The sequence below is a fragment of the Lethenteron reissneri genome, chromosome 13 (genome assembly GCF_015708825.2).
Source record: "Lethenteron reissneri isolate LAM-NWPU_2019-01 chromosome 13, ASM1570882v1, whole genome shotgun sequence".
Taxonomy (NCBI): Eukaryota; Metazoa; Chordata; class Hyperoartia; order Petromyzontiformes; family Petromyzontidae; genus Lethenteron; species Lethenteron reissneri.
In genome coordinates this window covers 1,336,870-1,363,251 of record NC_083791.1, presented here as the reverse complement: position 1 = coordinate 1,363,251, position 26,382 = coordinate 1,336,870, and the positions used below count along the sequence as shown (strand labels likewise).

At 46.7% G+C, this 26,382-nt stretch overlaps 2 protein-coding genes across 2 annotated transcripts in view; one reads left to right on the top strand and one right to left on the bottom strand.

Annotated features, from left to right (window-relative positions):
* Nucleotides 1-3,087: 3,087 nt before the first annotated feature.
* RBM7 (RNA binding motif protein 7) lies at nucleotides 3,088-13,042 on the bottom strand. Its single transcript, XM_061550855.1, has 5 exons — nucleotides 12,769-13,042; nucleotides 8,645-8,807; nucleotides 7,053-7,146; nucleotides 6,555-6,648; nucleotides 3,088-5,974 (listed from the first exon to the last, which is right to left on the bottom strand). The coding sequence occupies exons 1-5, from the start codon at nucleotides 12,859-12,861 to the stop codon at nucleotides 5,642-5,644; spliced, it is 777 nt and encodes a 258-aa protein (XP_061406839.1). The 5' UTR covers nucleotides 12,862-13,042; the 3' UTR covers nucleotides 3,088-5,641.
* Nucleotides 13,043-16,160: 3,118 nt separating this feature from the next.
* The window catches only part of REXO2 (RNA exonuclease 2), a 35,926-nt gene continuing 25,704 nt past the window's right edge, over nucleotides 16,161-26,382 (top strand). Inside the window, exons 1-2 of the mRNA XM_061550854.1 lie at nucleotides 16,161-16,431; nucleotides 25,195-25,278. Of these exons, the coding sequence (XP_061406838.1) occupies nucleotides 16,186-16,431; nucleotides 25,195-25,278 (330 nt within the window). The 5' untranslated portion in view covers nucleotides 16,161-16,185. The remainder of the gene's footprint in view (nucleotides 16,432-25,194; nucleotides 25,279-26,382) is intronic.

The window sequence follows — 26,382 nt, the reverse complement described above, 5'->3', positions numbered from 1 at the left end:
CACGCCCACCAGCACCCAGACCACGCCCACTCGCTCGCAGACCACGCCCACTCGCTCGCAGACCACGCCCACTCGCTCCCAGACCACGCCCACTCGCTCCCAGACCACGCCCACTCGCTCGCTGACCACGCCCACTCGCTCGCAGACCACGCCCCCAACTCAACCTGCGGGCCCCACCCATTGTCTGAAAACACGCCCCGTCTCGTACATTTTGTTAATGTCGTTTATTGTGAAATTTGGTGATTTCGAAAAGTTTTTTTGGTATGGCCATGTTTGTTTGTTGTAGTACGGAGTTAGAATGATGGCTTGAATCTAAGTTGTCTTGTGGTTGTTGTTGTTTGACTTGCATCCCGCTGGTATTTTTGCACACAGCGTTGGTGTACGGTGCTTTTTCTGGAAGATTTTTGCTGCTTTTTCCTGGATTTTTCTGTTTGCGCATAGTCACTTTAGATGTTTTCTTGTTCATGTTTTGTTTTTTGTTTGTTGCGGTTGCACCCGATTCAAGAGCCGAATGTCTCACAGGGCTCTTCCAAATAAATGAAAAAAAAGAAAAAAAACGCCCCACCCGCCTGTCGGCCCCGCCCATTCGCACGCTTCGCGGTGAGCCCCAGACCAAGGTCTTTGGACATCGCAGAAGCAGATTATTTATTTATACTGCGAGGAGGAATCAGGGATGAGCTATACAAAGCTATTTTTGTTTCACAGATATCCAGTCGGGTCACGGAGTTTGAACGTTACAGCCATGCACGATAGGAGAGCAAAGTATAGGAAAAGTTAACAAATAACTTAAAATATAAAATAAAACTAAACTATTGTTTTTATCTTGCCAGGTAAAACCGATTTCAGTTATTCACTTATTTTTTCCAGAAGCGACGTGGCCACAAATGACAGCTCCACAAAGTGGCTTATTGTGTGGAAATATATAGCAACAAAATATTCCAATTTTACACATTATTTATTTAAAATGTACGCATTGTTTACTAACCGTGCATATTATTTACTACAGTAAACAACGCGTAAATCCTACCAGGCAGTGATTCACGTTCGCTCTCAGTGCGTGTGCAGTGCACGAGCCCACGACTATCTGTGGCGGTGCCGCAGCCACCTCGCAAAGATGGAGGCAGCTTCAGTGGTTGCTAGGGATTACGTCATCACTCCCGCCCCACCAACCAATCAGCCGCGAGGAAACCAACCCGACGCAACATGGCCGCCGTTGTGTGCACCGAGTCCCCGGTGCAACATGGCCGCCGTGACGTCTCGCTCCATGCCCTTCGCAGCTGGCTTGCCTGTCACTTCCCCTCGCTCTCCTTTAGATTTGCTCTCTCGCTTTCCTCTCGGTTTCACGGCCTTTAACTCCCTCCCCGCCCTCTCCTCTTCGTTCTTCTCCGTCTCTATACCTGACAACCCCTTCTCAAAGCCTACCTGATTACACACCAATTCAGACCTTATTGGTCACCCCGTGTCCTCATAAATATCAACGTGAGGGTCGCCACACATTTAGAACCGTTGGGGGGTTGACAGCAGCAAGCTGATGGTGGGGGGTGTTGTCACATTGTGGATTGTTTTGGGGGCTCACGTCAGGGACCGCTCGAGAGGTTACCAGGGGCCACCAGTACACTAGGCCATGCCTACACATCTACATTCATACAATTATAGGTTACAGGCACTCACTTGATGAGGCCCATAAAAGTCAAAACCGATTAAGAATGTGCCCGCTTAAACAAATGCTGTTGGAAAACGCAATGCGAGTCCAGAAGGTTCTGAAGTTGATCTCAATGTTGTTTTTAAAAAGCACGTGGAAATGAAACTGGAAATGAAACGGATCAATTCATGAAATGTATTTTAAAAATGCTGTTTAAAATAAACATGTCCTCTTGTACACATCTACATACCCACCCTGACATGTCACGTATAACAACAACAAATAACCACACCTATGACTTACGAACCTTGTCCCCTGCAATCTGACGACACCCAGACACCACACCAGCATGACATTCACATTTAGCTTGGCGTGACGTGACTGTGAAATGTCAGAAACCCCTGGGTCAGAGAAAGAGACAAATAACATTCCTGTTGCCATGTATGACGAAGCAAAGCTGGTCCGTTGCGTACTTTGCAGGCAACTTGAGCATGCATATGTCACGTTGCAATGGCATGCCTGTCAACCCCTTATCAGTGCCCACCTTATTAAAGACCAATGCAGACCTTATTGGTCACCCCGTACCCTTACAACTCTCAACGCTCATGGACTTTGTCCATAAGTAGTCCCATGGACTTTGTAGGTACGCCGAATGGGCCTGAAAACTCAGTTTGTACAAGAATACGGGTAAACCGTATGGGTTGACAGGTATGTAATACACGCATGAGTTATACAGTATCTTCAAGTAACCACATGCACAGTGACATGTCTTATTACATTCCAAAATATGTATTCATCTTGGAGAAATCCGATGAGAAACAAAGCTCTTCATCACATGTGTCCAGTAGGGGCGGGTCAGAAAGTTCCAAACAGTGGACTAACACGACTATTGCTGTTTTAAGTTGGGGCATCGGTCTGGATGACGCTGCTGCGGGGAACACATTCCTGCGGAGGGAGCTGGTAGGAACGTCGGGTTGCCCGGTCAATGGCCTGCAGGGTCAACGGCGGCGTGGTGTATTCCGCAAATATGCCCGACTGTGAGGGCAGGCACAAGCCGGCGTGAGTAGGTGAAACGTTGAGTTTTATAAGGGCACCACGGGGTGAAAAGCCCCTCCCCACCCAGCCTCTCCCCACCCAGCCCCTCCCTCCCAGCCCCACCCTCCCCACCCAGCCCCTCCCTACCCACCCAACCCCTCCCTACCCACCCAGCCCCTCCCTGCACGACGGACACAATAATCCCCTGTGGGCTATTGTAACCAGGAGGTTCAGTACCAGTATAATGTACTTGAGACATTGTTGGTACAAACGGATGGGTTTTCAAAACACATTTTCGTGCAAATTATCTGGTGGTCGAGACAATGGGGCTGGCAGCCAAGTGAGAGAACGCGTGAGAGACCATGGACTGGACAAGGTTAAAATGAACACTCAATCAGGTAGCACGCAGGTGTGAATATGGATACATTTTAATGCAAGCTACAGCTCTCAGATGACACTGGCCATTGTAGTACAACCAAGTTTGAATTCATAACTGTATACATTTGCATAAAAATATGGAAATCTGTATTTAAATCACATAACAGTAACAAAAATAACAGGATAGACTCAAGCTAAAAATTTACATTTACTATAAGGTAAAGTTTAACAAAACTGTTTTTCCATGACCAAATTCTCTAGTTTATACACAAAAAATATCTTCTTAAAAACAACTAGTTGTATTAAAACTGCTAACAATTTTTCTTTTTCATCTATGGTATTGATATTAATAAGTAAAAAACTGTAAAGAACACTTCCACAATCCGACAGTTTAGCGAACCGCTGCGAATTAAAACTATTTAATGAACCACTGCCAATTAAGACCAATCGCTTGCAAGTGAGCAATCACGGAGCATTGTTAACTCACAACACGCCCGAACACGCTTACATCACGTTACTTATTCTTTGGGTCTTTCGGTAAAGTCATCGATAGGTTCAAATAAAATAACAAAAAACTACGACTTTTCGACCGCTTGTGTTGCGATCGAAACGTAGTAATTTGTTATTTTCTTTGAAACTACTACCTACGTGACTTTACCAAAAGAATATGAATTCCTGCAGTTACAAAAGCTTTAAGTCAGGATTCTATCACGTTATTTCCCAACGTGTGTGATTTACAATTGTCATTGAAATTAACTCCCAAGCGTGCCGAGGCTCTGCATTGCAGCTAAACCTCAACGTGTTCTTTGTGAATACATGGGGCTCCAGTCGCTCTTCTTTCTGACTCGCGGCAAAGATGAGAGTACACATATGGCAGACAAAATAGACCAGCTTAATTATCAAGAAAATGGAAACGAATGTATCAAATAAAATCACAATCTCCATTTTTTTTTGCTAAAATATCGTTTTATGGTCATATTGTTTTCCAAAAAATGTGGTAAAACACATCGAATATCGACTTAAAAAAACAATGTATGTTCTTGTTTAGAGTAAAATATGGGTAGTAAATATTTTAAAATGAATGTGACGATTTGAGGAATTCCCCTGTCAAACTAAAAAATGGTCTTCTTAAATTGACTCGAACGTGTTCCTTGCATGATAAAAACTACAAATTACCAACACTTAAAGAATACTGCTGTCACGTTCCTCTTTTCAATTTAAACCATCTTTAAACACTGTACACAATCAACTATGACTTCAAATAAAATGAAAAACAGCATCTCCATGCTGGCTTTTATTTAATTTAAGATGCCCAAGTATGACTCAACATCAATGGCGTATTTGAAAATAATCCTCTGGAAAACACCTCCGCCCAAAAGGTTCCTGAGTCGTTTTGAGTTTGATGTAACGTTGGTTCTCCCCTCTCATTGCTGTTTGTATTCAAACTCAATTTTTTAAAAAAACAACCCGACATTTTTGTACATTTGTACACATTTTTTTTTACTTTTTGTACATAAACTGTATAAAATTAACAAAGTTGTGTTCTACAAGATACCAACAGTTCACAGCCACGTACTTATTCTGGCATGGAAGTGTGAAACAGCAAGTCCGCTGCATAAAACGTTTTTAAACTGGCAGGCTTGGCTGGGTTTTTTGTCAAGCGAGTGTGAATAAAATGCAGCGTCCCAGGCCCCTTCCAGTAAAACGCATCTTAGGGTTGTGTGTGGCCTGATTAAGGTGCTCAATGGTGTTCATTTCCCAAAATAACAAATGTTGCCAGAAGCTTGGGCACCAAGAGCTGGTGTCAGCTCTTTGTGTGCTCGTCACACATGCTGCCAACGTTATCGGCGTCAACTGCATGTGCACTTGCACACACTGGGGGAATTGCACCGTGGTCAACAGGGGAAGACCAATTTTAGATAGCCAATCACCGCAATTCTCAAATTCACTTGTGTACCACCCCTCCATAGGAGACATACACAACCAAACGAGGGTGACTGCACAGCATACACAGCTGCTGAATACAATATCCTGTATGACACTGAATAACACAAGATTTATCAAACCACAGCCTCTGCCCAGAGATGCTGCCATCTAGAGTTATGCTGCTGTACTGTTGGGTCGTATTCTTGAGCAGAGGGCATTGGTATTGTATGTGGAGCGGCGAGCTTAGCATCACTTAACTCTGCTGAACATTAAAGGTTAAAGACTAAGAGGAGGATATCACACCAAATATTCAGCAAAAAAAACCTTACTAGATGCTTAAATTCTATTGAAAATTCATCACATTTTGGACGAAATTTTTTTTTTGGGTAAAAATAAAATAAAAATCCTCCCAAAATCTGTAATGTTCCAAGTAGCTGCCGAAGGTATTTAACAGAGAGCTCGGTATTTATGACATGGAAAAAGCTCCCAAAACTGTGAAACTAAGATGCTCTCACCTGAGTTGTTTACATTTTTTAAGAGCGGTCTTTCGCCTGTCTGTGGCTGAAGAAAGGCCTGGAAACAGCAGTTCTCAGTAGCCACGCGGCAAAGGTTAACAAATTAACTCCACACGCTCGCTACAACCTAAGCACATGCATCCACCTAGTACATAGGTCCACGCCACTGCTGAAATGGTGGCCTCTGCTGATAAGGATGCTGCTGCTGTTGCTGGTATGATTGATGATGTTGCTGCTGGTAGTGGAAGGGTCCAGGCTGGGCCCACTGGTTTCTCTGCCATCCCCAAGCGTCGGAGGGATTCCGTCTCTGTTGCTCACCGACTCCCACGGCCCTGCCACCACCGCTGGTCGACAAACGAGCCTCATTCTCGGCCAGCACGGCCTGCGACGGCAGCTGCTGCTGCTGCTGAAGGTGTTGTAGGGGGTAGCTAATAGCATGTTGCTGCCTGTTGGACTGAGGCATGTTAAAGTTGCTCACCTGGAGAAAAGAAGAAAGGACAACGGTCCCCCAATTAGTCTTGTTGTCAAGGAAAAGTGTTGTTAGCAATGCAAATTAAGACCACACAGTATATCAAGGGATGGTCGAGCGAGAACCATAAATTATATACTCTTGTTAATATCCCCCCCCCTTTGCACTTTCCCTCCCCTCCCTCCCAAATATATTTCAAATGTGGCACTGGTGTCATGTAATGAGGCAGAGAATATCTTTGTATATCTCACAGAAGTGTGCAAACCCAGGTACTTGGGGGTATCACAACACCCTCCACTAGTGACTACAGTGGCAACACCACTGGACCTGGTATTCATTCGAGGCCGTGTCTATGCCATGTTCAAATGCCAATTGGCTTTCGTGTTGTGCGTGGCTAGAACTCTTGATGACGTAAGGATTATGTCCGTGTGCCAATTTGACCATTGTGCGCAACTGCTACCCACAACACGGACAATCCCACACATAGCAGACATACTAAGTCGTTCGAGCCACATAGCCGAGTCTTAAAAACTCAAGTTTTGCAGCGGCATATGAAGGGTACCCAAGTATCAGCAGTTATGTTACTCACCGAAGCCTGCAAGTGTTGTGCAGGGTTTGACAAAGGCATCTGATAAAAGTACGATGGATGCAGCGCATTTCCATTGGCTGGGTTCCCATTGTACCTGGAAATGATAACTGTGTTAAAACACATGAGGCCATTTGTATGAATGTTGAACTTCTTTCGCACCGTACGTAGCCAACCGTGCTAATCGGAGGTGCGGTAGCGGGACAACAAACTAAACACATAAAGCAGTTCTAAAGAAATTATCTTTCAATCTAGATTTAAACGTGCACAGCTCCAATGGCTTCCAAATATCGGAAGAGCGTTCCAGACGGCCACATTAGCGCATTGTCCACGTTGAACATTTCCTGTTGCAAATGTGTAAATGACAACATGATCCAGCAGATATAAGTTGACAATTGTTGGTGTAATGGTCGCTCTTGCAAAAGAACAAACAATATTTGGTTCATATTGTTTGTAATACATCATGTGTTTATTTATCCATTGTTAGATGGTGAGCCTCACCTGTTGAGAGATGGGTTGGCTGCTCCGTTGGTATTTTCCTGCTTGTGACCGGTTCCCCACAGCTCTGCCTTCTCTTCACTGATATGAGTGCTCCCTGCAATCCACAGCCCAAAGGCGGCATGAACCAATCAATGGTGCAAATATTTTCAGGGTCTCCCAAAAGTCCCACCGCAATCAATCACTCCTATAGGCCAAATCCACAAATGGAGATGTTTTGCCGACACAAAACTCGTTTCCCATGTGTTATCACCACCCAATTGAATATTTAAACTGCTTGTCTCGGACACACTAGCAGCCTTAAAATTGGGGAAAATTATAATAAATAACGAGACTACATTGGCTGTCATGCAAAAGCACAAATAAGAAAACTCACAATTCATCAATACCATTTCCTTTCTTATGAAACATTACATAAAACAATACATTTTTTGCAATCCCTTCATAGCAGAGATATTGATGTTGATGAATGTGTTGAGTTTTTTTCACTTTAGAGTAAGATAGAAATAGTTTAGCTTTATTTGGATATTTCTAAGTGCTTTGCTTACCTTTCTTATACTTTGCTGCACTATTGTGCTGTTGCATTGTTTGTTGTTGTATCGTTCTGACTTGCCCCTTAATGGGCATCTGTGAAAAAGAGCTTTATAGCTCATCGGATTCCTCCAGCATAAATAAAGATTCTGATAATTATATAAACTTGCAAAAATTCGCTATTATGGCAGGTTTGAAATTGAGGAGTACGAAGTCCTGCATTTCATTTCCCTCAAAACTAAACTATTAAACTATTATAATCTCTGGTTCTTTCGGTAAAGTCACGGAGATAGAAAAAATAATAAAATAAAACACGACGTTTCGGTCGCAACACAAGCGTCTGTCTTCAGGTGAGAAAACTATCTGCTGTTGTGTGGCTTTACATAGGCAAGGGAGGGGGGGGTTGTCGAGTCGAGGGTTGTGGCGTGCAGAGAAGGGTGGGGGCTGTCACAGGGGGGAGAGGGGGAGGGAAGGATGGGGCTGGAGAAATGATCAAGTAAAGGAGCTCGAATTAGTAATCGGACGACAACCTCCCGTGCCGATATGAAGCCACAACAGATCATTTTCTCACCTGAAGACGGACGCTTGTGTTGCGACCGAAACGTCGTGTTTTCTTTTATAATGTTTTCTTCTACCTACGTGACTTTACCGAAAGAACCAGAGAATATGGATTCCTGCAGTCACGAACGCTTCAAATCTAGACTATTAAGCTATTTTTTATTTCACTAGCTAAGGCCCTCTGAGCTATATAGCTCTTTTGCAGAAGTGACCTGGCCACAAATGATAGCTCATTGAAGTGGTTCATTATGTGGAAATTTATAGCAGCCAAAACACTCTGAACGCGTGATGTTGATTCTAAATGTGGAGGGAAAAACCTGAGGACCTGGAGAAAAATCCACGTGACCACAGGCAAAGAGACATGCAAACTCCAAATATACAGGCGTCAGTATCGGGATTGAACCCACGACCTCCTGCATACCAGGCGAGGCAGCTAACATCTTGCCACCGTGGTGCCCCAGTCCATAGGAGTGAGGCGAGACATCCGTCTGCCTGGGAGACCGTACCTGTGCGATACTGCAGCTTGAGCGCGCGTCCAAAGAGGCGGATGCCGTTCATGAGGCTCATGGCGTATGGCACCGACTCCTCGTGCTTGAACGTTACGAAGGCAAACTGCTTCAGCTTGCCATCCTTGTCCTTAGCAATCCACACCTTGACCAAGGGACCCGCCTGCACTCATCAGAATGCGCGGAGGAAACGCACACGTGATAACATCACTGAACAATATCGCAGCTCGAGTATACGAAAGTAACGTGTTGGTTAATGTCATCAACCCCTTGTCCTCACCACCCCCGAGTCTCTGTATGTCATCATACTGGGCATTTGTGAAACTACTGGACATCTGTGAAAGAGCTTTATAGCTCATCGGATTCCTCCAGAGTAAATAAATATTCTGATCCCGATACAGTTGTCCTATACCCAACACACCAGCATCTCAACTCCCCTCCACTTCACCTCAATCTCTCGTGCCATCACAGATAAAAACGCACACTAACAAGCGTATTATTACTTAGATGATCATGTTCGTGATGATTCTGATCCAAGTGTGGTTTTCTGAGTTAAGTTGTGTGTTGATTAATTATCATCTCAAGTGTTCACCACACACTACTTGTCTTTAACTCCTGTACTTCTCGGCTTTATTTCCTGACGATGCCCGAGGCCTTTTTCCAAACGAAAAAAATGCAGGAAAAATAACACGTTTGTCGATGTTTCATTTTCTCTATGCAAGCCACCCACTTTAATTCAGCACATCAAATGTGATTAATTCCGTGGTCTAAATAATTTATTCTGTATTTTAGAGTGCAAATAAAAGTACGTGCATTGAAAAGCTTTTTTTTGGACTAATTTATGTATGATCCTGTAGAGATGACAATGATGGCTTTGCTACCCATGTCAACCCTTGACCCTACAATAAGTGAAAGCCTGCGCATTGCTACACAACAGTTTACGTAATAAAAGTTTGATATCTCGCATCACGGCTATTACAATTAGAATAACGATCATGCCTCGTGCAAAGTCGTCAAATGCCATTTAAAACAAGGCGATATGTATGTACAACGTGTTTAATTGTCGAATTTCCGATCATTAAGTACTATACAGTATGAAAGACGGGAACACAGAATGAAATTCTATAACAATGCGCGCATATGGACAACAGTGCAGTTCGCGAGACCGTATTCAACACGCACATATTTTGTACTTTAATTCAAAGCATTTACATCACCAATCATCATTAGAAAATTGTGTCAATCAAAATAGGGATAGCGTGAGGGCATTCAATTTTAAATCATGATCACGGTTCTCGACTGCTCACTCAACTTGAGCGTGGCAAAACAAGCAAAAATACTATTTATTACGAGTATAACTATGTACGGTAAATATTTTAGCAATAGTAATTATTCATCATAATACAGGTTTTTTTGCGTTAGTTCGTGTAAGTATAAATGTGTCGTTAAACCCGCCATCACCCGACACAGCCAATTAGTAAAGTTTGTCACGTAAACAGAACATGGCCAAGTCGTTACTCTCCAGCACACCGGTGTGCTGGAGAGTAAATACACAACGTTTCCAATCTGAGTATGACGATTCGCCAGTAATTATTACAACCGGCATCATTGTTAATGTTGCGGGTTTTACTCTGCAACACACCCACCGGGGTGCTGTACTCGTAACGAATTGGCACGTTTTGTTCACGTGACAAACCTTCCAGCAACAAAACAGGTGTTAAGATGATAAAACACTAAACTGAAACCTTTTAAAAGGAAATATGTGTTAGACCAGAGGACTAGGCCAAAAAGAAAGCCGTCTCTGGTGTGAACCAATCAGTTTCAAGGACAATGCATATATTATCAGTGTGTTTTTTGTTTGTATTCTGTCCACAAGTATTGTGGTTAATGCAGACATGATTCCTTGTAAAAGGTTTCAGTTTGGTGTTTTAACATCTTAACACCTGTTTTATTGCCAGAAAAAAGGGGAAAACCCTATTATCATTATTTCTTGACTTAAAGCTTTCGTAACTGCAGGAATTCATATTCTTTGGGTTTTTCGGTAAAGTGACGTAGATAAGTAGAAATAAAATAACTAAAAATAACTAAAAACGTTTCGATCGCTTGTGTTGCAAGCGAAGCGTCGTAGTTTTTAGTAATTTTTCTTTCAACCCATCTACGTGACTTCACCGAAAGACCAAAAGAATATCAATAATATTGATGTTATTCGTATATTTTCTATTAGTTACCATTTAGAAGTTTGTGGTTATTTTGCCAATTTTGATGATGCCGATGATCATTTAATTGGCCATCACCATTAAAGGCGATTATATTCCGAGTTGATTGATGAATCAACTTTCAATAATAATAACTGCCGTTGATATTGTATTTGATCACGTCCGTTGCTTATACAAAGTGTTTGTGTGTTCATTACACACACAGTGCTTTCCACAAATTAACCACTTTTAAATCCAGATTGCAAACTTATTTCTTTACAGCTTTTTGTGTTTAGTTTGTTGTCCTTCTCCGGCACCTCCAATTAGCGCGGTTGACTACGTACAATGCGAAAGAAGTTTAACACGTAGGCTTTCGCGACCCTGCTGCTGCTCTCTATAAGAACGGGAGACACAGCAGAGCCTCACCATTCTGGCGAATTGCCCGATGATACTGGTTGCAATTACCAGCGAAACGTCGTACTCAAATTGTAAATGTTGTGGCTTCAACACACCGGTGGGCTAAAGCAGTGAACTATTTGTCTTTGTCAACGTGACACTTTTTTACTGATTGGCCGTGTCGGGTGGTGGAGGGTTACGACACATTTATAAATAAACGCGATCTAAACCCAAAAACGTTGATTATGAATGCGAAATAAGTTCAACATATAAATAATCATTAGTGTCGTACCCAGGGCGCGTTACCTGCACGCAGAACAGTTGCTCCTATAATTATTGTTCGTGTTGTTATGCATTACTATGACTAGAGTAGAATAATGCGACCTCCGATGATACGCGAACCCGAATGATCGTGGCCTTCGCGGCCGTGTTTTCTCCTGCGCCGAATTCAGTGGCGCGACAACTTTAAAACAAATAAAGCATCAACACCGTCAACACCATCAACAGCGTGTGTATGATGAGTAGATAACACATCAACATCAAATTTCGATTTAAAGCTTTCGTGACTGCAGGGTTCTTTCGGTAAAGTCACGTAGAAGGGAAGTTATAAAATAATAAAAATAAAACATAATAAAACTATTCTCACGACGTTTCGGCCACAACGCAAGCAGCCGTCCTCAGGTGAAAACCAGGTCCGTCGAGGCGACAGAGTCTGAATGAAACAGCACACGAGCTTGGAGCATATATATAAGCTGGGCGCATTGACAAAGGAATTTGCATATCAAAAGGAATTTAGCATATTTATGGGAAATGCAGGAATGTGATTAGTACTGCAGCAGCAGAAACTGCAGCTCCCTTTGATGCTGTTAATCCTGCATAATGCACATGCATATGCAGTACTAATCACATTCCTGCATTTCTCATAAATATGCTAAATTCCTTTTGATATGCAAATTCCTTTGTCAATGCGCCCAGCTTATATATATGCTCCAAGCTCGTGTGCTGTTTCATTCAGACTCTGTCGCCTCGACGGACCTGGTTTTCACCTGAGGACGGCTGCTTGCGTTGTGGCCGAAACGTCGTGAGAATTGTTTTATTATGTTTTATTTTTATTATTTTATAACTTCCCTTCTACGTGACTTTACCGAAAGAACCAAGAAGACACATCAACATCGTCAACAGCGTGTGTATGATAAGTAGGTAACACATCAACACCATCAACACCGTGTGTATGATGAGTAGATAACACATCAACACCATCAACAGCGTGTGTATGATGAGTAGATAACACATCAACACCATCAACAGCGTGTGTATGATGAGTAGATAACACATCCTCAATGCCGCGGCACACCGCGCAGGAGCGGACATCTCCCCCCACCTCTCACGATGATCCGCGCCCGCGGAGCGACAGGCTCGGGCGAGTTGGTTCCCCCTGGGCCCCCCCAACACTACCACCACCACAGCAGCAGCAACAACAACAACGACAACAACGCGGCGGCTTTGTGTAATCGACCTCTCCAGGGTCGTCACCTGCAGGAAGAGCTCGAAGAGGACCTCTTCAGTGGCGCGCGGGTCCAGGTTGCCCACAAAGAGGCAGCGGTCCACATCGTCGCTCGAGCCCATGTTCCGCCTCGGGTCTACCTCGCGTTCTCTCCGGCTTCTCACCACCACCACCAAATCGTCCTCCTCGTCGTCGTCGTCCTCGTCGTCCTCCTCCTCGTCGTCGTCGTCCCGCGCGCGGGGAATCTGCGACGCAGGCCTCACAGAACGCGCGCCGCCATGAGGGTCCTCAGCCTGCCGTAAAGCCTGGGTCGTAAAGCAGCTGCATTGGTCGTAAAGCAATGGCAGTGGTCGTAAAGCGTTAAGGCGGGGGGGGGGCTGTCGTAAAACTAAACACGTGACGTGACCGAAACTTGAGTTGAAGCATTCTATTTTTCGATTTAAAGCTTTCGTGACTGCAGGGATTCATCTTCTTGGCTCTTTCGGTAAAGTCACGTAGAAGGGAAGTAATAAAATAATAAAAATATATATATTATATTATTATATTCTTTTATTTTATTATGTTTTATTTTTTATTATTTTATTACTTCCCTTCTACGTGACTTTACCGAAAGAACCAAGTAGTTGAAGCATTCTCTTAGCTTCTTTCAATAAAGTCACGTAGGGGAAAAAATAACAATAAATGTAAATTTATTTCAAAATATAAATAAATGAAAATTGATATATTTTAATGTAGTATATAATTTGTATTATTATTTAATAAAAAAAATGAAATTTATTTATTTTCATTTATTCTTATGTTTTTTATCAATTTTCATTTTATTATTTTATTTCTATTAATATTTTTTTTACCTACATGACTTTACCGAAAAAACCTAAGAGTATGACTCCTTGCAGTCACGAAAGCTTCAAATCTAGGATTGAGTTGGCGCTTTCGTGACTGCAGGAATGACCACTCTTTGGTTCTTTCGGTAAAGTGACGTTAAAAGAGAAAATAATGAATTAAATAATACCACACGACGTTTCGATTACAACACAAGCAATCATCATCAGGTACAAATGAAAGAGAAAACAAAACCTAGTAAACTTAGAAATATAATGTAATACAACACATATAGTCGGCTAACACAGCCGTCACCACCCTACCTGGTTGATTACGTTCTTCCAAAGATTGCTAAATTTAAGAGAGAGATTAAACACAGAACAGGAGACACCAGAGCCGGCCCAGCCACTAAGCGACCCTTGCAATTGCAAAGGGCCCCGTGGCCAGCAGAGCCCCCCCCCCCTAGAGTCACTGCTAGCTCGTGGGTGAAAAAAATCATACATCAAAGGGGCCTCCAACCAAATTTTGCTTAGGGCCCCCAAAGGTCGGCTCTGGGAGACACACAGACAGACACACAAGTAGAGAGAGACACACAACATAGGCACACAGAGAGAGACAACACAGAGACACAAGCAGAGAGACAACACAGAGACACAAGCAGAGAGAGACAACACAGAGACAGACAACACAGAGACACAAAGAAACGACGCCTCTGTGTCGAGGCCTTAGATATTATGTTCTCTCTCTGCGTGACTTTACCGAAATAACCAAAGAGTGGTAATTCCTGCAGTCACGAAAGCGCCAAATCAAGTTTGAACCACCTCTACGGTGAGGTTTTAAGTTTGTTCTCTCTCTGTGTCTCTGTGTGTTGTCTCTCTCTGTGTGTCTCTGTGTGTGTCTGTGTGTTGTCTCTGTGTGTCTCTCTGTGTGTGTCTCTGTGTGTGTCTCTGTGTGTGTCTCTGTGTGTCTCTCTCTGTGTGTCTCTGTGTGTGTCTCTGTGTGTCTCTCTCTGTGTGTCTCTGTGTGTGTCTCTGTGTGTGTCTCTCTCTCTGTGTCTCTCTCTGTGTGTCTGTGTGTTGTCTCTGTGTGTTTCTCTCTCTGTGTCTCTGTGTGTGTCTCTGTGTGTGTCTCTGTGTGTCTCTCTCTGTGTGTCTCTGTGTGTGTCTCTGTGTGTCTCTCTCTGTGTGTCTCTGTGTGTGTCTCTGTGTGTCTCTCTGTGTGTCTCTCTCTCTGTGTCTCTGTGTGTTGTCTCTGTGTGTCTCTCTCTCTGTGTCTCTGTGTGTGTCTCTGTGTGTGTCTCTGTGTGTGTCTCTGTGTGTTGTCTCTGTGTGTCTCTCTCTCTGTGTCTCTGTGTGTGTCTCTGTGTGTGTCTCTGTGTGTTGTCTCTGTGTGTCTCTCTCTCTGTGTCTCTGTGTGTGTCTCTGTGTGTGTCTCTGTGTGTTGTCTCTGTGTGTCTCTCTCTCTCTGTGTGCCTGTGTGTGTCTCTCTCTGTGTCTCTGTGTGTTGTCTCTGTGTGTCTCTCTCTCTCTGTGTGCCTGTGTGTGTCTCTCTCTCTGTGTCTCTGTGTGTTGTCTCTGTGTGTCTCTCTCTCTGTGTCTCTGTGTGTGTCTCTGTGTGTTGTCTCTGTGTGTCTCTCTCTCTGTGTGCCTGTGTGTGTCTCTCTCTGTGTGTCTCTGTGTGTGTCTCTCTCTGTGTGTCTCTCTCTCTGTGTGTGTGTCTCCCTCTCTGTGTGTCTCTCTCTGTGTCTCTCTCTGTGTCTCTGTGTGTTGTCTCTGTGTGTCTCTCTCTGTGTGCCTGTGTGTCTCTCTCTGTGTGTCTCTGTGTCTCTCTCTGTGTGTCTCTGTGTGTCTCCCTCTCTGTGTGTCTCTGTGTGTGTCTACCTCTCTGTGTATCTCTCTCTGTGTGTCTCTCTCTGTGTCTCTCTCTCTGCCCGTGTGTCTGTCTTTGTGTCTCCGTGTCTGTGTTTGGTCTCTCAAATTTCACACTTAACTTCTAATTTAGCAATCTTTGGGAGAACGTAATCAACCAGACCATGCGTCAATTGTGTGTTGACCGATTCTCTGTGTTGCATTGCATTACATTTCCAAATGTCACTAAGTTTGTTTGATTTAGTGTGGTTTCTCTCTCTCTGTCTCCCCTCGTGTTGTTGTTTTGTTTCCTGCTGTTGCGCCAGGTCTCTCATTGACATGCTGATTTCTCTAACCCCCCCCCCCTCTCTGCTTACTTGTCTATGTCCTTTTTTACAGAAAAATATTGGAAATAAATTGAGCGTAAAGTCTATTGATGTTTACATCGACCTAAATGTTTCATTCATTTTTTTTCTCCGAGAGAGAAAAAAATCCAATTGACAGTTTCGCCAATTTCAGAGCTGCAAGCGATGTGCGGAGCTCTCCGCAGCTGACAGTCACCACGTGGCGCGCGACGCGAGGCCGTCGATTCCGAATCGCTTCTTTTTATTCAGCGAGGAGTCGCCGCGCGCAGGATCGACTCCCGCGGCAGCGCTCCCCCCTCCTCCCCCACGAGCCGCTCGGGCCGCACTCGCTAACGCGGGGAGGAGTGGGCGGGGCCGCGTGGCGTGCTATCGATTCTAGCGCAGTCGACTCCCGGTAATCGATTCCTCGCCGATGCGTCCTGCGGTGCTGATGATGACTGCGCGGGCCGCGGCGGCGGCGGCGAGTCGGAGTGCTCCCCATGGCGCCCTCTCCACCTCCTCCACCTCGTCCACCTCCTCCGTCTCCGCTTCGCGTGGGCAGGGGGAGACCCAAGCGCCTCCATTCGCGCGCCACGCCCGCAGGAGCGCGGCCCACTCCGCTGCGACGGCGGCGGCGGCTTCCGAGCTGGGGAGTCGCGTGGTGTGGGTGGACCTCGAGGTGAGAGGCCGAGATGGGGGGTCGTGGTGTGGGTGGACCTCGAGGTGAGAGGCCGAGATGGGGGGTCGTGGTGTGGGTGGACCTCGAGGTGAGAGGCCGAGATGGGGGGTCGTGGTGTGGGTGGACCTCGAGGTGAGAGGCCGAGATGGGGAGTCGTGGTGTGGGTGGACCTCGAGGTGAGGGGCCGAGATGGAGGGTCGTGGTGTGGGTGGACCTCGAGGTGAGGGGTCGAGATGGAGAGTCGCGTGGTGTGGGTGGACCTCGAGGTGAGAGGCCGAGATGGGGGGTCGTGGTGTGGGTGGACCTCGAGGTGAGAGGCCGAGATGGGGGGTCGTGGTGTGGGTGGACCTCGAGGTGAGAGGCCGAGATGGGGGGTCGTGGTGTAGGTGGACCTCAAGGTGAGAGGCCGAGATGGGGGGGTCGTGGTGTGGGTGGACCTCGAGGTGAGAGGCCGAGATGGGGGGTCGTGGTGTAGGTGGACCTCAAGGTGAGAGGCCGAGATGGAGAGTCGTGGTGTGTGTGGACCTCGAGGTGAGAGGCCGAGATGGGGGGTCGTGGTGTGGGTGGACCTCGAGGTGAGAGGCCGAGATGGGGAGTCGTGGTGTGGGTGGACCTCGAGGTGAGGGGCCGAGATGGAGGGTCGTGGTGTGGGTGGACCTCGAGGTGAGGGGTCGAGATGGAGAGTCGCGTGGTGTGGGTGGACCTCGAGGTGAGAGGCGAGATGGGGGGTCGTGGTGTGGGTGGACCTCGAGGTGAGAGGCCGAGATGGGGGGTCGTGGGTGGGTGGACCTCGAGGTGAGAGGCCGAGATGGGGGGTCGTGGTGTAGGTGGACCTCAAGGTGAGAGGCCGAGATGGGGGGTCGTGGTGTGGGTGGACCCTCGAGGTGAGAGGCGAGATGGGGGGTCGTGGTGTAGGTGGACCTCAAGGTGAGAGGCCGAGATGGAGAGTCGTGGTGTGTGTGGACCTCGAGGTGAGAGGCCGAGATGGGGGGTCGTGGTGTGGGTGGACCTCGAGGTGAGAGGCCGAGATGGGGGTCGTGGTGTGGGTGGACCTCGAGGTGAGAGGCCGAGATGGGGAGTCGTGGTGTGGGTGGACCTCGAGGTGAGAGGCCGAGATGGGGAGTCGTGGTGTGGGTGGACCTCGAGGTGAGGGGCCGAGATGGAGGGTCGTGGTGTGGGTGGACCTCGAGGTGAGGGGTCGAGATGGAGAGTCGCGTGGTGTGGGTGGACCTCGAGGTGAGAGGCCGAGATGGGGAGTCGTGGTGTGGGTGGACCTCGAGGTGAGAGGCCGAGATGGGGGGTCGTGGTGTGGGTGGACCTCGAGGTGAGAGGCCGAGATGGGGGGTCGTGGTGTGGGTGGACCTCGAGGTGAGGGGCCGAGATGGAGGGTCGTGGTGTGGGTGGACCTCGAGGTGAGGGGTCGAGATGGAGAGTCGCGTGGTGTGGGTGGACCTCGAGGTGAGAGGCCGAGATGGGGAGTCGTGGTGTGGGTGGACCTCGAGGTGAGAGGCCGAGATGGGGGGTCGTGGTGTGGGTGGACCTCGAGGTGAGGGGCCGAGATGGAGGGTCGTGGTGTGGGTGGACCTCGAGGTGAGGGGTCGAGATGGAGAGTCGTGGTGTGTGTGGACCTCGAGGTGAGGGGCCGAGATGGAGAGTCGTGGTGTGGGTGGACCTGGAGGTGAGGGGCCGAGATGGAGAGTCGTGGTGTGTGTGGACCTCGAGGTGAGGGGCCGAGATGGAGAGTCGTGGTGTGGGTGGACCTGGAGGTGAGGGGCCGAGATGGAGAGTCGTGGTGTGGGTGGACCTGGAGGTGAGGGGTCGAGATGGAGAGTCGTGGTGTGTGTGGACCTCGAGGTGAGGGGCCGAGATGGGGAGTCGTGGTGTGGGTGGACCTGGAGGTGAGGGGCCGAGATGGGGAGTCGTGGTGTGTGTGGACCTCGAGGTGAGAGGCCGAGATGGGGAGTCGTGTGTGTGGACCTCGAGGTGAGGGGCCGAGATGGAGAGTCGTGGTGTGGGTGGACCTGGAGGTGAGGGGCCGAGATGGAGAGTCGTGGTGTGTGTGGACCTCGAGGTGAGAGGCCGAGATGGGGAGTCGTGTGTGTGGACCTCGAGGTGAGGGGCCGAGATGGGGAGTCGTGGAGTGGGTGGACCTCGAGGTGAGAGGCCGAGATGGGGAGTCGTGGTGTGTGTGGACTTGGATGGGAGAGGCCGAGATGGAGAGTCGTGGTGTGTGTGGACCTCGAGGTGAGAGGGCGCCCGGGGGCCTCATTCACGCCTCCCCCATCGCAGGGACGAACGCGCGTGGAAGAGTAGGCCGAATACAGAGCATGAGGAGAGGGGGGGGGGGGTCCTCCCTCTTGTGGAGGAGCTTCACACGACAGTGGTGTGAGCAGGCAATGTCCAGCCCTGCTGCAAATTTACCTAGGCGAATACAGGATCACGAAATCACTGCAGTTTATAATTACAACGATAAACCCCGACGTTATTTGTATTTGACTGTCTCTCCCGATTTAGCCAGACCTTTCTTTACAAACACAATTCTGCGTCGTACGGTATGAGTATGATATAACATGTTCCACAGATTACAAATACCACCACGACCACCAGTGCTTTATTGCAGCCGGGGCCGAATTCCGGAAAATATATCCCCCTCCTTCAGGCTGGCTGAAATCAATCTTGATGCTATAATAATAAGAACTAAGCCATAACGCTGCTGGGGGAGAGAGGCAGCCCTGCACATGCTTGCGAAAGATTCTCCACTAGGGGGAACTCCGGCTGAATAGACAGAGCCTCTGGCTGAGTAGATAGAGCCTCTGGCTGAGTAGATAGATAGAGCCTCTGGCTGAGTAGATAGATAGAGCCTCTGGCTGAGTAGATAGATAGAGCCTCTGGCTGAATAGATAGATAGAGCCTCTGGCTGAGTAGATAGATAGAGCCTCTGGCTGAATAGATAGATAGAGCCTCTGGCTGAGTAGATAGATAGAGCCTCTGGCTGAGTAGATAGATAGAGCCTCTGGCTGAGTAGATAGATAGAGCCTCTGGCTGAGTAGATGGATAGAGCCTCTGGCTGAGTAGATGGATAGAGCCTCTGGCTGAGTAGATAGATAGAGCCTCTGGCTGAGTAGATAGATAGAGCCTCTGGCTGAGTAGATAGATAGAGCCTCTGGCTGAGTAGATAGATAGAGCCTCTGGCTGAATAGATAGATAGAGCCTCTGGCTGAATAGATGGATAGAGCCTCTGGCTGAGTAGATAGATAGAGCCTCTGGCTGAATAGATAGATAGAGCCTCTGGCTGAGTAGATAGATAGAGCCTCTGGCTGAGTAGATGGATAGAGCCTCTGGCTGAGTAGATAGATAGAGCCTCTGGCTGAATAGACAGAGCCTCTGTACTCGCTACGTATTTGGCCCACGCTGCTGGCCAGACGTCTTGCAAGAGGTGGGGGGGGTACCCACACTTTACCCCACCACTTGTGAGCTGTACTATGCCCATTCATACAGTGTCTCGGGGCTTTACAGGCGCTTGTGTGCACGTGGCGGTGTGGGGAACTTCTTTCGCGCCCTGCGTAGCCAACCGTGCTCATCGGAGGTGCGACCAAGTAGTTGATGAAACATGTTTAAGAATGGGTCGAAAGAGATGACGATTAACGAGGTGAAGACGAGAGCCAAACGGAAGGGCAGCAACTAGCGACAGATGTAGGTGGCGGTGCGATTAAACCAACCGCGGGGTAACAGTGCAAGTCATTTTATATTCAATACCCGGGTGAGTTGGATGTGTTGAAGAGATGGAGCGAGGAAATCCGTTCGGGATGCGAGGTGGATTATTTACGTCGCAGGAGCATGTGAGAAGGCGGCTTGGGGTTGGCTTCATCCAGCAGTGGATTGACCATGGCTAATGATGGTGATGGCCGCTGTATTGATTGTGTGCGTGGCATCGTACAATCCACATCACCGAAATGCCAACGTGTAACGGGTTGTACAGAGAAGCCGTCACGAATTGAGACACTCTTTAAACTTCAGAGTCATTCTGTCTTGATGTGAAACATTTCAAATATTTGTGGCTCATGGAAATTCCGAGGAAACACACAGCGAGACAGTGTTCGTTGTTGTATCAATGTTCTCCATTTCCCAAGTGTAATTGCAATCATGCTGTCGGCATCACGTCATGAGAGGATAGGTATGAAATAATGTTTTCAAATATTATTTTGTTTTTATTACCTGTGCATTTTGTGTTCCAGACACAGATGGAGCTAAGACGACTAACATCAGAATGTGACATTTTATTCAGCCAGCTGGCTAGTATCATGCGGTCTGGTGACATTTCTGCAATAGGCAGGGACATTCCTGTCAAATGAAGTCAGCTAACCAGGAATCAATAGGATACATTGTCGGGGAAAATTACTACTTACTGCATTCAGTTAAGTCTTTGAAACTCATTGCACCGTCAGTTTGAAGCTGCTTCAATATATCTAATTCGTCTGAAATCTAATCCATTTTTAGTGAATTAGGACTGGAGGTGTTGATGGATTACGGTTTATATTGCATCACAGAAATTCTAGTGTATTGGCTTTAACTCAACTTTTGATGGAAACGTCAAATTTTACCCGTGCAGTGTGCATCGCTTTAAATAGGATTCAGGGTAATTATATTGCATGTCACTATTGTCGGCTGGGATATTTTCAGTTTTTTAAGTAATCGGAAGCAAAAAAAAATGTTCCAACATCAATAATTATTCCGCTTAGAAATCCGCATTAGCTTTATCCAGCACACTTTTATGAACAATAAAAAATAATATCTTTATCTAAATGGTCGAGACTAATGACGGAGTGGCAGTCAAGGGTGGGAACGTGCCCGAGATGATCCGTACTGCGGAGATGGAGCAATGAAATCAGCTCGAGTTCACAAGCTATATTGATTGTTACATCATGGGACTGTGAGAGATGATAACAGCTGGCGGAGGCCCTCATCCAGCAGTGAATTGACCATAGCTGATGAAGATGTTGTTCACCACACGCATGAGTAGCAGCAACATAGTACTCGATATCATCAACTGACTAGTAGAATTGAGTACGTTCTGTCGTTCTTCAGTCGTGACCTGGCAATTCCACAATCTGTCAGTGGGGGTCAGTGTTGCCCACCAAATGCTGTTACTAAGCAGCCTTATTTCATAGCGCACTGCAACTGAAGATCCGCTGTGTTTAGATGTATCATTAATTTTCCCATGAAGGTAACCATCGACATTATCTGTGTGTATGATGTGAGCATATATGAATTAGAATAGTGCATCCATGATTATACCAACTTGAACATTAGTTGCATTGGGAAACAAGAGATTAGTGCTTCATCTTGATTTTAACCTTTTGTCAATCCACTGCTGGATAAGAACCCTTTATACCGTGTTTGTCATGGTTTTTCATATCATACTTCACCATGCAGGTCACTACGTGTTGATGAAAGGGGCCACAGAACAGTTAAAATATCGCTCGCCAGTCACTGGGTTTATAGTACGGTGCACTAACCACTCTGCCACGATGCCCCCTGTAATTATTTACTGTGCGTAAAATCAATGCTGCATTAACGTAACTCGTTAATGCGACATTGATTGTTGTGGCCGGCTTTCAAAGGGTCCCGACTGCTTGCCTTGGTAAAATCTCACTCTTCATGCTCGAGTAGCGTTCATGCCAGAACCCAGCAGTAATGGATAGCTTCGTGCACGCTCAGGAGCACGATGTGCGCGGCAGGCTGGGCTTGACGGTTATGAGACTCGTCAGCAGTGCTGCAGTGGCAGCACTAAATAAAAACCTTTGCCATCGTAAGCGGCACTACATTAAACACAAACTACAAGAACATACCATGCTTACTGGAAATATTTAAACTGAAATATACTCGAGAATAAAAGCCTTGCTTATTCCGACTGTCACTTGCCTCCATTGTGAGTCATAGCGTTTATAAGGCCACTGTTAACAATATATCACAACATTCCCTCCAATGTCGTTGATGAAGCAGTTCCAATGGCCGATCGCGAGAAGTCTGTGTGGACAGTGTTGTTCGCGAATGCGTGGGCCGCAGATAGGGAGGTTGCGATATCGCAGGACTATGATAAATCAAGCGATGTAATATCCGCGACATAATTGTGCCATCCATTTTCTAAATATCTTTGGTAATTGTCGTGGAGAGACGAGGGAGGCATTGACACCAGAGATGGTGCCCAGGTGTCTTGGAATTATCCACAAACAACGGCACCAGCACGTGGCCACCACCCTTTGAAACCTGCAGCAACCTTCACGAGGGAATGATCTGCTTGCAGCCTCGTTGTTGATTCCATCGTCTGCTGCAGCTTGAGAATAATCTCTCGGTCCCTTGTTTATAGTGCTTGTCACAAATTACATCTTGTTGTGTTTTTTTTTATTAAAACTGCAGCAAAGCTCCCTTTCATCCGGCAAAATATGTGAGGTGTTTTAACTGTTTGCATGAAATAAGGATATCCCCAGTATAAAACACATTCCTGCGGAGGGAGCTGGTAGCAACGTTGGGTTGCTCGGTCAATGGCAAGGGTCAATGGCCAGGGACAATGGCGGCGTGGTGTATTCCGCAAATATGGCCGACTGTGAGGGCGGGCACAAGCCGGTGCGAGTAGGTCAAACGTTGAGTTTTATAAGGGCACCACGGGGTGACCAGCCCCTCCCCTCCCCACCCAGCCCCACGCCCCACCCTCCCCACCCTCCCCTTCCCTCCCCACCCTCCCCTTCCCTCCCCACCCAGCCCTACGCCCCACCCTCCCCACCCAGCCCCTCCCCACCCTCCCCTCTCCACCCAGCCCCACCCCTCCCATTTTTGGGTGCACGACGGACGGACACAATAACCCCCTGTGGGCTGGTGGAACCAGGTGGTTCCTACCAGTAAAATAATAATATTCAACCCATTGTTGATACAATGGATGATGAAGGCCTCCCCATGCTATGGCGCTCATGGGGATTTTTGTTAAATCTTCACCATGCCGGTCAGTACGAGGAGGTGAATCTGGGAGAGGGCAGGGACGATCTCATATCGATTGCGAATGATTTTGACCATGGCTGGGAATCCAATACGGATTTCGTGGTTCATAACACAGCACGGTAACCACTGCACAATCACTGGAATTTAATTACCAGAACCAGAGCAGGCATGCATCAGAATTAAGCACAAGACGAAGTTTCACATCTCGGTTTTTGTGCGATGGTTGGTTGACTGAGCTGAGACCCTCAGCTCGCTGCCCTTGAGAACTCGGTTAAATCACGGGCAGCTGCCAGGATTCGAACCCAGAATCTCAGTGGTGCCGGCTCAGCACTGACCTCTGGGCCACCCGGCCACATCATTATCATTGCAAATTTTGTTAACTTCCAACTCATGACCACTAAGCCATTAATCAATTTGGCGTGAAGTCTGTTATTATTAATGTATCATCTTGCTCTTTTATATGATGCATTACAGTCTGTGGCCCAGGAGTGATTAATTATACATTGGTTGTTGCAGTAATGCTGGTTAAAGTGATTCGTGTTCTGTGTTTAAGTCAGGGTGCAAAGCCTGTTAACTCTTACACATATGAATGAATGCATATCTCTGATTCACATAGATGGGGCTGCATGAGACCCTTATCTGCTGGGCAGTAAGGTACCTACAGGGGTATTAATAATAAACCCGCAAACAAAAACCTTGTAAAAGACCCAATGCAGAAGATCCCTGGTTTTGATCTTCCGTAATGCTCATGGTGCACCCGAAACCGCATCCACACACAACCTGGCAGATGTGGATACCTGATGCACAAAATGAAAACTCTCCAGTAGTGTGCGACTGTGGTCATCCAGAACAGATCGTACAACGTGTAACGATGCATGGCCTGGTCCACAAATACGAAAGAGGCATAACAGGGATGATAGACTCCGCTGCTGCTGACGCAGTTACCTCGCTTGACCGCCTGAATGTGAAATTGTAGTTGCTCTGCATCTACATAAACTGTATGAAAGAAGGGATAACACAGCAAATAGGTCAATGTGTGATCCACTAGAAGTATTTGAAAAGCCTATTTGGGCCTCGGGAAACTTTTTCCTGTCTGTCTTAAGACGATAATGTGTAAAAATAACAGAATCTTTGCTGGGGTTCTGGTCTATAACCTTTGTATTCAATGCCTGTGCTACCATCTGGGGTAAACAGATTGTTATGGCATCAGCCCAGTAGCCATTGATAAGTCAAAGCCCCATCCTCAATGTTTCTGTGCACCTAATTTATTCTGGCCCAGTTTTGGACTGTGCGCAATAGATGAAAAGAATGCATTAGCCCTTTCAACTCGGTAATGTGTGCTGTGGTTCGAGCGCAAAATTACCTCCTATTAGGCACTCTTGTGATCTTTATAGGACTGCATCAACATATTGCCTGGCTTGAGGAGTATTTTCTCAATGATTGGTTCAGTTTGAGTAATTTACCAAAAACTAAAGCATTCTACATGCTTTCAAAATAACCTATGTCTCTAATACACTGTGCATAAGGCCAGTATAATTGACAGTAATTTCTGTACTTTTCTAATTTGGTGCTGCTCCCCCCTAATAGGGTGACAATCCGCAGCATCCCAAGGAGGCGGTGTCTCAAGGTTTAGCCTCCTGGTGAGCGGCTTCCATGTTGCACGGTTGCAATGTCGGTGTTGCCAGGGTCTACAGGACAGGAGTGGACGTGCAGTTTGGCCCGGGTTCAAGTGCCCGTGATGAATGTGCATTGTGTGTGTGTGTGTTTCAGATGACAGGGCTGGACATCGACAAGGATCAGATTATTGAGATCGCTTGTGTCATCACCGACTCCAATCTCAACATCATTGCGCAAGTGAGTTAAGGTTTCTGTCTACTGCGATGGAAGACCACAAATTGTTTTACTGCTTTTTGTGCCAATGCAACATTTAAGCCATCTATATGTTATGCATTATTGACAGTAATTGCTGCTACATGCATTTAAGAGCAGCTGTCATTTGGCATGTATGTTCTGTTTTGCATTGCTTATCCATTATACTTGCTTAACATACAAGCCAATACCTTTCATTGCAACCACAGTCTAATGTATCCCTCTAAAACCGTCCTTGTTTGAGCAGTTGCTGTTAAAATGTCTGCTCATTACAAATCCACAGTCTCGCCATGACAATATACAGGTATTATGCAGAATGGATTAGTGTATCATGTGTATGCAATTGCTTCCAAGGGAGACATTGCAAAGGCGGGCGATCGTGTAGGTGTCAGCGGTGTTGTAGCGGTGCTCGAACCTTGTTGAATTTATAGTTGTTCCACTCTGGGGGGCACTGTTGCTCACGCCACAAATGGGTTATGTCAATGGGACTCTGCCATGAATTATAAAGAGGGCTGTGCCACTCATTAAATTTTTATCCGGTATTCTAAATCAGGAAACCCACACTAAATAATGAAATGAATATTAAAATATAGAGATCTGGGCTCGCCACAGCAGAATTGTTAACTCCCTTCCCCATTGGCTCATTTTCAGCATGGTTTATTGACGATGAGTGGGGTTTTCCAGAAGGCGCCCTGTTTGTACCTCGTGATTCTTAGCACCCCCTGCTCCTTCACATGCATTTCCGATGCCTCCTACAGACCCACGGACTCGCACAGAGACCCACGGACTTGCATAGAAACCCATGGACTTGCATAGATGCCCATGGACTTGCATAGAGGCCCATGGACTTGCATAGAGACTCACAAACACACTCAGAGATACAGACTCACAGATACCCTCGGACTCCCATCGAGATTCACTCACTCGCATATAGACTGACAGATTCGCACAGACACAATGGCTGGTAGATAGAGCTGCTGGGAACTGGGGGCCATAGTTTTGGTACATCAGCCATGATGGGGGTAGTATGACCATACTTCACCACACTGGTCAGTGTGGGTTGGTAAAAGGAAATTCAATTGGCTGCTC